Below are 12676 nucleotides of genomic sequence, written 5' to 3'. Positions count from 1 at the left end.
TAAAGATAGTACAAGACTATGAAGCCAGCAGCCCTTCCACACACTTCATGTCAGCGTGGTTGACGGTCAACATTCTACACATGACTCTTCACCCCTGCGTGCCCTTCCCCTTGGCACCAACACACTCCAGCATAAAACCACATTTATCCTGCCGGGTGTTTACTAGAAGCCTCCAGCCCCCCCCCTCCCCTGCTTCTGAGTGGCTGGGATGTCACCACTAACTTTAAGTGGGCAGCATCTGTGTATTTGAGGGAGTGACAACAGAGGCAGAGGTTACTGGCTGTCATTTCTTGAGACGGGAGCTATATCACAGGCTCGTGACAGGTTAGTGGGAGGGCCCCAAACAGATGGCTGCTCATCTTCCAAATTTTGTCACTGGATCTATGAGGTGTCGTGTCTTAGAATAGCCCGGCAGAGAGTATAAAGAGACCCGCGGGGAGGCTGGGCCCTCAGAAGGACGGCTCCGCTGTTGATGCACAGGGGACATTGGACAAAGAGAGAAAGCCACACTGGGAAGACCTGACCTTGCTGCAGGACTGACTGCTCTGAAGAATCTCCTCCTGTTTTTAAGACTTGAAGACAGTCGAATTGAGTTGTTTGCAAGATAATTCCTGGGATTCACCTGTTTTTTTATTTCTGCAAAGAGCAAGTCGGACCGTCTAAGATGAAGTACTATCAGTGCCCCATGTCTCAGACCATGGGAATCAAGGATTACACCAAGGGCTGCAGTGATCCAGTCAGCTGCAAGAGCTCTGCCGCTCTGAAGCCAATCCGCAGCGTCCACTTCCCCAACGACATCGTCTTCCAGGACTATGTTCGACAAGGCGAGCTGGAGAGGATTGGACGTTTCATCCGAGCCAGGAGAGTCAGCCTGGACACCATCTACCACTCTGGTGAGCATCTGAAGCAATCACATAATAACCCCGATCCACCACACACCCCCTGTAGTTGGAGACCTTGCTTTATTAAGTCACAAACCTCTATACGCAGGCATGGCCGCCATTCATGAGGCTGTCCTATCTGGGAACCTGGAGTGTGTGAAGCTGCTGGTGGAGTACGGAGCAGACATCCACCAGAGAGATGAGGAGGGGTGGACCCCACTGCACATGGCCTGCAGCGACGGCTTCCCACACATTGCAGAGTGAGCACCTGGAATTTATTATATTTAACAGAGCTAAACGGTTGTTGAACAGTTTTTGTCACAAATCTGAATTACAGTATAAGGTTATTGTTGGGTTGTTGAGTGATAAGATCCAGATACAGCTTGAGCAAAAGGGATATTTTAAGATTTTAGCAAATTTGCCTATTGCCATAATCCCTATAGTAGGAGTAGGAGTAGGTTACCTTTAATTGTCGGTGCAAGCTGTTTTTAGATCGGCAGGGCAGAGATGCGAGCTGCATGGTATTTCCATGTTTCCCTCATCAAACTAAATACACAATCCAACAACTCCAAAACACTCTGGTGGACATGCAAATTCACCACATTATGAAATAATAATGTATAATTTTGAAACATTACGACACATGAAGCAAATATTCAGAACTACTTGCTTTTGAAATCACTCCACCCAGCAGCCGTGTCTGAAATGTAGTTTTGTTTACGCATTTGCCTCGAAAACGTCTCGTCTCATAATGTTCCATTATTATTTCATAGCGTGGTGAATGTGCAGGTCAGAATTTGTCCACCAGAGCGTTTTGAATTTGTTGGATTGTGTATTTGATGAGTTTGATGAGGGAAAGCCGGAAATACCATATGCCTCCATAGCGTTAGCTGAGGAGCAGCTCATATCTCTGCTCCACCTATCAAAAAACATCTTGCACTGACAATTAAAGGTAACAAACCTCCTGCTATGACTATAGGGATTATGGCAATGGGTGAATTTGCCAAAATGTTGAAATATCCCTTTAAACTGAGAACAAATGAATGATTCTCAATCTAGTTTCTCTCATAATGTGGTCATTTGGAAGCAGCCAAACCTGCACGTTTACAATTAGAGAAGCACATACATACCAACTCACATATACGGTCACACACACAGTCATTGGCTCCACAGCTCTCACACGTCACTGAGACAGGAGAAGCTGGAGGATCTGCAGCATTCTTGCACCTCACTGACCTTTACTGACATTGACACTCGCCAATGTCGCAAACCGGCAGCATCCGATACCTTTCACTGAGCCGGGTTATATTGTTTCCTTCCAGCTACCTGCTCTCGCTCGGCGCCGACCCGGAGCTGGAGAACGACTGCGGGGAGAAGCCGGCTGACCTCATCGACCCGGACAACAAGGAGCTGCTGGAGCTGTTCGGCCTGGCCGTCAATGACTGAAAACACCTGGCTCCTCAAGTCACAAACTCACGCCCGCTCGTCCAACCTGCTCAGCAGTAATGGACATTAAAAAAAAAAAAGGCTGTGTCAGTGCAGTGCCCTGATTTTTGTGAGCTGCCTCAGCTCAGGAGCTCAGTGACTGTGGACGACTGCTGCTGGGTGGAGGCGGACAGAGCCGGTTGGCTGCCTCCAGACTGAATTCTCTCTGATGATGGACGATCCTGAACGATCTCTCGTCTTTTTATACTGCAGTGAAATGAATGAGTGACTTGGTTTGAAGTTGCTGATTGCATTTGGCATGTGGCTGGATGTTGTGGATGCTGTATGTTGTGAAACCTGAGGCTGTTGTTTGTGCTCAGCTGATTAGCAGCCCTCTGACAGCAGGCCTTCCCCCCGTAGGCTAAGATTAGAACCACCACACTGGCTTGTGTTGTCTGCTCTTTGTTTACAGCTGATCAAAGGAGTTTTTTCTTTCTATTCTTGGTGTTTTTTTTATTATCTTGTAGTTGTCTGTTAATTACTCTTTTTTTATACTTTTCTAAATAAAGTTTATCAGACTTATTCTCACACTTTGAATGTAGTGTTGTAATTTGAGTTGTGCTCAACGTCTCATATCTCAGAGAACGACCTGGCATTAGCTGGGTGCAGGAGAAGAGTACTTAAAAGATGAAGTCTCCAGGAATTACTTTGTTTCACCAACATGTTCAGTTACAACATTACTCAGCAGCTATTTCTTTTATTTTCTTTTTAAATAGTGCCAAGACATACAAACAAATACTACAGGGGTGCAAAGTGGGTGACTAAGAAATAACACTATCATACAAACAAGACTTCAAATAGGCAAACAGAGGAGACAAGAACAAAACAAGAGAAAATAAATAAATATATCATATTATAGTATAGTATATAATACTCAGCAGCTATTTCAACCACTGACACCTACAAGTGATAGGTTTCCAGTCTCGGACACTCACAGTTGTCATACAGCTCTATAAAGTAGCCTATATCTGGGCTACAAACCTCCTGCAGGTTCATGCCGTTTGACTGACCTAGGTGTGTGGAAAAAAAGAAAAAGAAATTAAAACTGCAAAACCAACACATCTTATTTTAATAATACATAAATAAATATGTCTAACTGGGGACACTTGATGTCAAACTGACTGTTTATCCATGCAGGGTCACCAAAGCCAATCCCAACTGACATAGGATGAGGTAGGCTACATCCTTTACAGCTCTGTTACAGAGCAAACATATAGAGTTCTTTTTTCTAAGTATTTTTTGGGGCTTTTTATGCCTTTAATGGATAGAACAGTTGAGAGAGACAGGAAATGGCTAGGCAGAGAGAGGGGGAATGACATGCAGTAAAGGGCTGCCCGATGCAGGATTCGAACAGTCTTACATTAGGTTGAACTGTAGGAAAGGCAAAGAAAGCATTAAACCTTCTTGCAGTGATGCAATGGTGATAAACACAGGACCACCATGGCCGTCTTTTGGAGGTGAGGCTCCTAAACAGACCTACCTAAAATAAATGGAGAACAGCTCCACAATTATCAGGTCAATATGCATAATCTTGCTCTCAGTGGATAGTCAGGACCTCAGAGAATATAATTCCAGTGTAAGACACATTGAGACCGTTTCTCTGCCTGAGCAAATTGTGATGAACCAAAGGAAAATATACATTACTATCCTCCCATTTCAATGGAAAACACCATGATAGCAATGACTCTAGATGCTACTGAATGCATTCAGCAACTCCTTGACTACAACTGTACTAAGTAGATGAGAATATCACAGAGCATATAGATTTTATAAAGGTTTCAGTGAGGACAATACCAGACCGACTCTCCATTTGGCCACTTGGAACAAATACTGTTTTGACAAAATGCACTGGAAGTGTTGTTTTATTGGCATTAGGGCTTCTTGTTTTAAAAACATTAGAAAGGAAACCCTGTACTGGAACAAATTAAGAGACTTTTTCCTGCTCACAACCACCACCCTCATCAGTCTCATTTCTATGCCAGTTCCAGTTGGCAGTGGTTCAAAATAAAAACTACTTCCATGCATCAAAAGACAAAGGATCTAACATCAGCAGCTTCAGTCTAGTTCTCAGTTGGAGATTATAACAGAGCCAAGAGGAGAGAATGTTGGACCTCCAACATGGAACAGAAGCCGGATGGAACAGACAACTGTTTCCTCACAGTCACTTTCTAAGGTGAAGATATTTCCCTTTTCCCCAAGAGGCTTTTGAGATGAGACAGTCTGAATGGATTTGTGTCCAAACTGTGTTATCATCACAAATGGAAAAACATGAACCTTAAGAGCCTCTTCGGCATCCTTCCTGGGAACTCAAAACCAATACTGGTTAATCTCATCAGGAGGGATTAAAGTCAGAAACAGCCAGCAGGGCGGCAGAAATTCAAATCATATGCTTCAATCTGCTACAGAGGCTTCTGGGTAATCAGGCAGTCAACAGAAGAAACATTCACATACACCGACACCATACAAAGCAGGAGAAATATAGTGCATGTTACATAGGTTTTTATTAATTTATTATATACTAAATATATCAACACAATACAATGTATTCAAAATGTTGTTTGCATTTTTTCAGACAGAGAAGTACAAAAACATTATTTACAGCTGATAAGAAAAACCGAGAGCCGGTCAGAGTCTCTGCAGCACGCAGCAGCTCCACCTCCAGGTCATTCTTTGAATTTCCACTCCTGTCGGCACATGGGGCACTGCTGCTGGACCTGCTGCGAGTTCAGCCATTTCAAGATGCAATGCATGTGGAAACAATGGGAGCACTGACCCCAGACCAGTGGGCAGTCATCTCCAGGCACTTTGCCTGCAAAACAAGTTTGATATTACTATTCATTCATAAGAGTGGGTGGGTTTTTTATAAGATAGAAAAAAAAAATTCTCACAACTGAAATGCAAATGTCTATGTAGAGCACACACAATAGGCATTCAACACTGCATCGTAAAGTAAATATTAATGTTCAGTGTATTTTCTGGAAGCAAAAAATTGTATTTATCATGAATGAATTGCCTGTTTATAAATCACAATCACATGCTCAGCAGTAAATGCTGGTTACTGTGTTTTCCTGTTATTTATGTTGGAAGTTCTCTGCTCTGTCTTCTACTTTCTGTTTCACAGCGTGTGCGTTTGTCTCCTATCCCCTTTCACACACAGAATGGGACAGAGCAGAGCACAGACAGCTTGTTATATGTAGTGCAATAAAAGCATGTCCGTGTGTGTGTGTGTGTGTGTGTGTGTTTTGTAAATTATTCCAAGACCACTCCTTTTTCCTTTTTCCTTTGATGTTTTTCACTAAAAAATGTCATTAATGTTGCAGGAATACTCCAGTGACTGATAAGATATGTGCTGGAATATGAACTTGAATCCTGCAATAAAGTATATATATATATATATTTAAAAAAAGCAACCACTTGGATGCAGGCAAATGGTAGCTACTACAAGTGACAGAGAGAAGGGTACTGATGGGAGTTTACCCAACAGAGCTTTGTATATGAATATGTAACAGTGCTGTTGTCTACGAATAGTCAGTGATGTTCAGCCAACTAAATCATAGAGAATGCAGTGATGACTGAGAGATTTAGTGTTGGAATATGAAACGTAGAGAAGCATGATACACTGAGTCTAGGCTCCTTAGAGTGGATGAGGCTGCATGCACCGTACAGTATATCACAACAAGGATACAAGGATTTACTTTGATAAAAACATGTGAAACCATGAAAATGCATCTTATGCATTGCTTCTGTAAGCAGATAACCGAAAACTCAGTCAAGTTCACTCCTCACTGAACAACTGAGTGCTGGAGTAATTGGCCAAGATCTCACAATAACTTTAATGAAAACTTTTGATAAGAGTCAAAGTGCTAAACTCTTACACATAGCAAAACAAACTCCATACATGTTAGCCTATGCAAAATACTAAAGTATATGTCCACATCTCACGACTAAGGCAAAGCAAGGCAATTTTATTTGTATAGCCCGTTTTTACAAACAGTTTGTCTCAAAGGGCTTTACATGGCATAATAACATCATCCTCTGCCCTTAGACCCTCGCATCGACTGAGGAAAAACTCCAGGAAAGCCCTTTTAACAGGGGAAAATGGGAGAAACATCAGAGTGAGCAACAGAGGAGGACTAATGTTCCCTGTTATTTCACTGTTTTCTGTTTGATACTGTCAATATGATGTTGTACATTGAAATACATTAATCACTCACTGCAGTCGCCGGGACATGAATAACTACGTTTTTAGGAGAATAATATACATTATTTTTAAGTAGCCACTAAACTAAATGCATGACAGGGTCCACCACAGTGTTGAACGTATGAAACCAGCCCCTGCCGTGGTCACTCACAGTCCGGACAGCAGCCGTTGAAGGGCATCCTGCAGATGCCACAGTTCTCGTCGTTGGCCACCCACAGCCAGGAGGCCACGCCGCTCCACTGGCGGATCTTCACCTTCATCCTCTGACAGAGACAGAGACAGAGACAGGAGCAGAGACACAGACAGGAGCAGAGACAGAGACAGAGACAGGAGCAGAGGACAGTTAGAAACACTCCCCCATACGCAGCACAGCAGCTAGCGTTAGCACGCAGGCTAAAACTGACAGATAACTCAGTTCTAGCTTTTCACACATACGAGCTGACTCACCAGGCGGTGTCCGAGTTCTCCTTCAAAACACGAGTTCACTTGTGTTGTGTCTTTGTAAACTACAAATCATCGTAAACCCCGTTGTTAGCAATGACGTGCAGCAGCCATGGATGTGTTATGTAGCTAGTTCATGAGCTAGTTCTTCTGCAACCCGGGGAAAATCATCTTCCGGTCGGACAAGCTGCATGCTGGGAAGTGGGAACTGAGAGGTGGTGGGCACGCGCCGGCACGCGCATACTGTGACCACATGGATGTTTTATTTATTTATTTTGCACAAATAGTTATGTACAAACATGGCGTACGTTTCTTTAACAACTCAATAAAGGAACAGGTGCATATGAGAATCCAAAAAAACATAAACAAAAATACCATAGACTGTATATAAAACACCACACACATAGACTACATGTAGTAGCCTATATTTTATACACACGTATAAAATATCCTAAATAAACAAAGGCTCATTTTGTAAATCATATTTATCAATAATACTAAACAGTTTAATGGCATAAAGACTGGGGGCTTTTATGAAATAAAGAAATTCATTATGAAACATGTAAACCATGGATGATTAGAAGAATGTATTACAAGTTCCATCATGTCATGCACTTATGCACGCCTATCACCTTTTTATTTTTGGCGAAAAAAGGTTCAAGATTATATAAAGTTTATTGTTCAACCCTCAGACAGAAGCCGGTGGAGTGCCCGTTTATCTGACAACCGTTTTAATTATTTTATTTTATTTTATTTACAATAGCCAAGTCCCGACATGAAAAAGGCCTAGGCTATTTTAAATGAGCCTACAGAAGAGAATGTATCACTGCATTATTCATTTTCATAACAATATTAAAACATGTTATAGCAATGGTTTTCCCAATGGCATCCTTCAGTCAGTAGGCCAGTTTCCTTTGTAGGAGACTGTTAACCAGTTGTATTGGGTCTGATTTATTTACTCATTAAACGAGAATGATTTAAAAACAATATTTCTAGTAGTGAATTGAATGGAAATGCATCTTTATTTCAGTTGAAATGATGCTTTTTTCCACAAGTTATATAACATGACTGCAGTTTACTTGATCTTTATTTACAAATAAATATTAAAATTAACTCATAAGTTCCACTACATTCAGTTCTTTAATTAGGTACATCTGTTCCATCAGTGCAGTTCAGTTAAATTCAACATGATCATCAATGACAAAAATACATATGTTGCATTACTAACAGCTGTGCTAAGCTAAGTTAAATTCAGTTAACTAGATTGATGATATCTATTCTAAGTTTATTCTCAAATCAAAAATACACTTATTTCAGTCCTTCCTATAACGTGTATCAGTTAGAGATTGATACATTTCTGATGAAAAATACAAAACAGTTGATGTGGCTCTGGTTCTCCTGCCAGTGGAACAGCCATAGTGTTCTTATGGACATGGACACTACCACTGGATGGCACCAAAGAAATGCTTGCAAATCCTTCACATATAATATCCTACCTTTGCATCATGTTAGACAAGACACAGCAATCTGCTACTATCTGAGCTTATAATTTATGGTGTGTACCAAATCATATCCAGCCAGCTGAATTTACCACAGCTGCAGCTCAAAGTCTGCAAACATATCAGAGATGGAGGTGCTTGAACTAAATTTCAAAAGGACAGGGTCTGAATTACTACTGTCATTTTACTGCAAAGCTTTTTAAAACTCTTGTTTTCCTTTTGTTGTTGTTGTTTGAGGCTTTTGACTCACCAATCCAAAAGATATGATGGTGACAATGCGGTCCGACTACATCCTCAGAGGCTCTTTCTGCTTGATTAACAATTGTGTGTAATGTTGTAAGTTTTGCCACTCTGCACTCTGTATTCCCATTCAACTACTTGGTTTGAAATGCAAGATCTAATCAGGCTATGATTGAAAACAGCTGTGGTGATGTGGTTAGTGGAAGGCTGTAGTAGTGATAAAGAGGCTATAGTGCCTTCAGGTATATGTTTTTGTCTTTTATTTTGGAGTGTTTTGTTGTATGTTCTCAGTCTGAAAACTCAAGGGGAAGATCAAAATTTCAATAAGACTAGTCACAGTAGCTCACTGATCAATTTATCACTTCATTGAACAACATTGTTATTTTTGATTCATTTTTATTTTTGGAAAAAGTCAAATTAACTGTTGTAACACTGCTACTATTACTACTACTACTACTACTAATAATAATAATACATTTTATTAGTGAAGAGTTATCCCCAAGGCAAATTAAATCTGGTAGTTCTGGGTAGTTTGGGATATTTTAAACCGCTTGTTTTGTTTTTTGTTTTTGTTTTTTAGAAAACATGGCTTTTGACTTTTTAGAACTTCACCCTGCGTTATTGTCGAAGTTTAACAGAGAGTTTACAACTATTCTGCATTGTCTTCTCTGTTCTCTGCTTTTACAAAGTTTCAAAGGGGCAGGGCTACGACTGACATCGTCACTTCCGCATTATATTTAGGCCATTTCCGCCAGTTTCGTCGCGCGAGGTAAACAACTGCGGCAGAGCTTCTCGACGCTGAAAACTCTTTGTTCGTCTGAATCTCGACCTAAACACTTGGGCACCACGATGGCCGACAAGATGAGCATGTCCCTGGACGACATTATCAAGCTGAACAAGAAAGGAGGCAGCGGCGGCGGCGGCGGCGGAGGAAGATCGTCTGGGTCGGGTGGAAGTTCAGGTCGGGCCGGCGGATCGTCGAGGCCAATGCGTGGTCGACAGAATAACTTCAGTCGTGATAGAAACAACAGATCCACTCCGTACACCAGGGTATGAAAGAGAAGCAGTTGAAATGGCGCTAAAGAGCGAAGTGTTGTGATGCGTTTTTATCAGTCGAGGGTTACATGGTAAACGGACTTCCATAAACGACATAGTTAAATGAGAAATATTTGTTCTTCTTCCCGAATTTCCTCACATTTCTCCCCTGGGTGTTCTTCGGCGGTGGGCTTCAGTTCAGCACCATTCTCACCGTGTTACAGCAGCTGTTTGAGCAGCACTTACCAGTTTTTAAATTGAAGTCCGTATGCCAGACTTGACGGTTCCCCGGTTTCAAGATGGCCGCCGTGCATGGTACCTTGCTCATCAGAGGTGGTCAGGTGAGGAGAAGCAGCGGGATGCCAACTGTGAGAAGCACCGAGCCGGTCATGATAAAGTGAAGTCAGAGTCCTCGTCGACATGTAGCGGAGACTGCTGTGGAGAGGATCTTGAATTTCAAAATGGCTACAGACAAGAAGATGCCAGTTCCTCAATTCTGATATATAAGGACTCGAACCGTCCACATAGACTTCATCACCACTCCAATGGGACAGATTTCTGATTTTCGTGCGAAAAAAGGGGCGAACATCCCATTATTAAACGGATTCTTCTCGTGGAGACCCCGGATGATGCCACTGACCTGACCCCCCATGCTGTTTGTAGGGAGTAACCACCATGCTGGGTATAACTGAGCTAACAGGCCCCTATCTGCTCATTTATCTCTTTGAGTAGTGGTCTAAATCAGCCTTTTGTATAGCATCCAGAGGTGATGTACTGGAGGCTTTTCTAAGAAGTGCTATGTTGTTGTGGTCAAATAACATTTCTGCATATCAGTCCTTTCTTTTGTTTAACTTTATGGTATCTGACAACGGCCCTTTTTCTTTTGTTGCTCTCCACAGCCCAGAGAGTTACCAGACAAATGGCAGCATGATATGTTTGAGGAGCACGTCGGTGGGCGCAGAACACAAAGCGCAGCACCTGAAAGAAGTGTTGAGTCTAACGGCAAGCTTCTGGTTTCCAATCTGGACTTTGGCGTCTCTGATTCAGATATCAAGGTAACTCACTAACTGGGTTTTAATAACATTTTGTTGGAGTACACAGGTTGTGAACGTGACTTATGTTTCTGCCTCTCTGTCCAGGAGCTGTTTGCAGAGTTTGGGGAATTAAAGAAAGCGTCCGTCCACTATGACCGGTCTGGTCGCAGCAAAGGAACAGCTGATGTTCACTTTGAAAATAAGGCAGATGCACTAAAAGCATTAAAGCACTATAATGGTGTCCCACTTGATGGTAAGAAGAATTATTTTCTCTGCTTTCCTTATTACTTAAGGACAACTTCACATGCACATGTAGGAACATTTATATTTTTATTATTATTATTTTAATGTTATATTTTTATTTCATATTTTAGGACGTCCCATGAAGATCCAGCAAGTGTCCTCAGAGGTCGATGGACCGAGTAGACAATTCACACAGGGGTAAGTGCTCATGTGCTCTGGATGAGGAGGGCTTTGTTTTTCCCTCCAATTTGTCAATGCAAGTGTATTACCTTGTCTTGAAATGTCTCATCTCTTTTTCTTTTTTGTTTGCAGTTCAAACGGAGGGTTCGACCGGAGCAGGCTTGGTCAGCCTAAGTTCGAAAGAAGGGAACGTGGAGAGAGGGGGCAAGATGGCGGCAGAAGTGGAGGTTTCAGGGGTCGTGGAAGAGGAGGTGGAAGAGGAGGTGGAAACAACAGACCCCAACTCTCTGCAGAAGAGCTGGATGCTCAGTTGGATGCTTACAATGCCAAGGTGTGTTCTTTATTTGAGTGAAATTATTATTTCATCCTGTGCCCACTCTATTTGTGTTTTTAATGAAGTTTCTCTTGTCGGTTTCAGATGGACACCAGTTAAAAGCAGTTGGAGAGGACGCTACTTCCATCACCTTTATTCTTATTTTGGACATTGATTAAAAAATTATCAGGTTAATCCGATATGGTGGATCAAACTTTATTACAGTTGTGTTCTGAAGCCATTTTATTGTATGGACCATTGTATTTTATGGATTTTTATTTTATCTAAATTTTGTAGACTTTTTTTTTTTTTTTTTTTTGGACAAAGTTGTGTTTTGAGGACTTTCCTGTTTGGTTACCACCTACTGTGCTCTTTTCTAAATGTATTGATAATTACCATAAACCTGCAACATTGTTTATTGCCCCCCGAATCATGTGACGTTAATTCACCGGTTTGACAGACTGTCTCGTGTGCTGTTAAAAGTGGATGTTCAGGTCACTCACTTGGTACTGTATACTTTACATGAACGTATTTCAAAGAGTTTTGTACATAAATGCATTATATTGAATCACCTTGCAGTGCTTTGTGTATTCATACATTTCTCACAGTTAAAAATGGACATACAGTTCACTCACTTGCAACTCTTTATACTTTTCTTATTTACTCATTCTTAAGCATATTGCCTTTTGCTCAGGTCCACTTAAGCTGTTCTTATATGATGATAAGCAGTGACAAAATACATGTCTTCAGATTTATTGAAGTGTGTCAATTGTGCAAAAGGGCTACTAGTAGAGAAAAGTCCAGTTAAATACACAGAATTATAGTTTAAAGGTCCTAACATTAGCCACTTAAAACTGGATTGTCAGCTTTTCGTTTCTGTTAAGTTATAGTTACTCAAACGTTTTCTGGTCTTATGAAATATATTGATTTGTACAACAGATCATTATTCATACATGTTTATTTCGGCATCAAGCGGCTGAAAACAAAATCTCGTGCAGCACCATAAACTGCAGACCCCTGTTGTCAGGAGTGAATTTCTGCAGCATGTTTTCTAATCTCAGAACAAGAACGTTTTTTTTCCTAGATACTCAGTCAAAACAAACCATAAGCATAAGACAATGAAA

The 12676-nt window shown here is 41.4% G+C and overlaps 3 protein-coding genes across 4 annotated transcripts; 2 read left to right on the top strand and 1 right to left on the bottom strand.

Annotated features, from left to right (window-relative positions):
* Positions 1-451: 451 nt before the first annotated feature.
* Positions 452-2903, top strand: ppp1r27b (protein phosphatase 1, regulatory subunit 27b). Its single transcript, XM_085777624.1, has 3 exons — positions 452-893; positions 991-1141; positions 2204-2903. The coding sequence occupies exons 1-3, from the start codon at positions 665-667 to the stop codon at positions 2325-2327; spliced, it is 504 nt and encodes a 167-aa protein (XP_085633750.1). The 5' UTR covers positions 452-664; the 3' UTR covers positions 2328-2903.
* A 1966-nt stretch (positions 2904-4869) lies between these two features.
* anapc11 (APC11 anaphase promoting complex subunit 11 homolog (yeast)) lies at positions 4870-7175 on the bottom strand. The gene is made up of 3 exons (XM_085789823.1): positions 7015-7175; positions 6719-6830; positions 4870-5175 (listed from the first exon to the last, which is right to left on the bottom strand). Exons 2-3 carry the CDS (start codon positions 6825-6827, stop codon positions 5030-5032), a joined length of 255 nt encoding a protein of 84 aa, XP_085645949.1. The 5' UTR covers positions 6828-6830; positions 7015-7175; the 3' UTR covers positions 4870-5029.
* Positions 7176-9490: 2315 nt separating this feature from the next.
* Positions 9491-12120, top strand: LOC146991117 (aly/REF export factor 2-like). 2 transcript variants are annotated; one of them, XM_085777229.1, is made up of 6 exons: positions 9491-9797; positions 10682-10837; positions 10922-11069; positions 11191-11257; positions 11372-11570; positions 11658-12120. In XM_085777229.1, the coding sequence occupies exons 1-6, from the start codon at positions 9597-9599 to the stop codon at positions 11670-11672; spliced, it is 786 nt and encodes a 261-aa protein (XP_085633355.1). In that variant the 5' UTR covers positions 9491-9596; the 3' UTR covers positions 11673-12120. The 2 variants fall into 2 exon arrangements, with proteins under 2 accessions (XP_085633355.1, XP_085633264.1); XM_085777138.1 differs by having other exon boundaries at positions 11652-11815.
* Positions 12121-12676: the final 556 nt, after the last annotated feature.

This window comes from Trachurus japonicus, chromosome 1, assembly GCF_045865225.1.
Source record: "Trachurus japonicus isolate A0001 chromosome 1, Traja_1.0".
NCBI lineage: Eukaryota > Metazoa > Chordata > Actinopteri > Carangiformes > Carangidae > Trachurus > Trachurus japonicus.
This window is presented reverse-complemented; position numbering and strand designations above follow the sequence as displayed.

What these genes read in the sequence shown, in the direction of transcription:
- ppp1r27b (XM_085777624.1), top strand. Translation starts at nt 665, where the DNA reads ATGAAGTACTATCAGTGCCCCATGTCTCAGACCATGGGAATCAAGGAT. An exon ending in GGACACCATCTACCACTCTG is followed by an intron (nt 894 to 990) that starts GTGAGCATCTGA and finishes CTCTATACGCAG; the next exon opens with GCATGGCCGCCATTCATGAG. An exon ending in GGCTTCCCACACATTGCAGA is followed by an intron (nt 1,142 to 2,203) that starts GTGAGCACCTGG and finishes GTTTCCTTCCAG; the next exon opens with CTACCTGCTCTCGCTCGGCG.
- anapc11 (XM_085789823.1), bottom strand. Translation starts at nt 6,827, where the DNA reads ATGAAGGTGAAGATCCGCCAGTGGAGCGGCGTGGCCTCCTGGCTGTGG. An exon ending in CAACGGCTGCTGTCCGGACT is followed by an intron (nt 5,176 to 6,718) that starts GTGAGTGACCAC and finishes CTTGTTTTGCAG; the next exon opens with GCAAAGTGCCTGGAGATGAC.
- LOC146991117 (XM_085777138.1), top strand. Translation starts at nt 9,597, where the DNA reads ATGGCCGACAAGATGAGCATGTCCCTGGACGACATTATCAAGCTGAAC. An exon ending in AGTAGACAATTCACACAGGG is followed by an intron (nt 11,258 to 11,371) that starts GTAAGTGCTCAT and finishes TTTTGTTTGCAG; the next exon opens with TTCAAACGGAGGGTTCGACC. An exon ending in TGGATGCTTACAATGCCAAG is followed by an intron (nt 11,571 to 11,651) that starts GTGTGTTCTTTA and finishes TTCTCTTGTCGG; the next exon opens with TTTCAGATGGACACCAGTTA.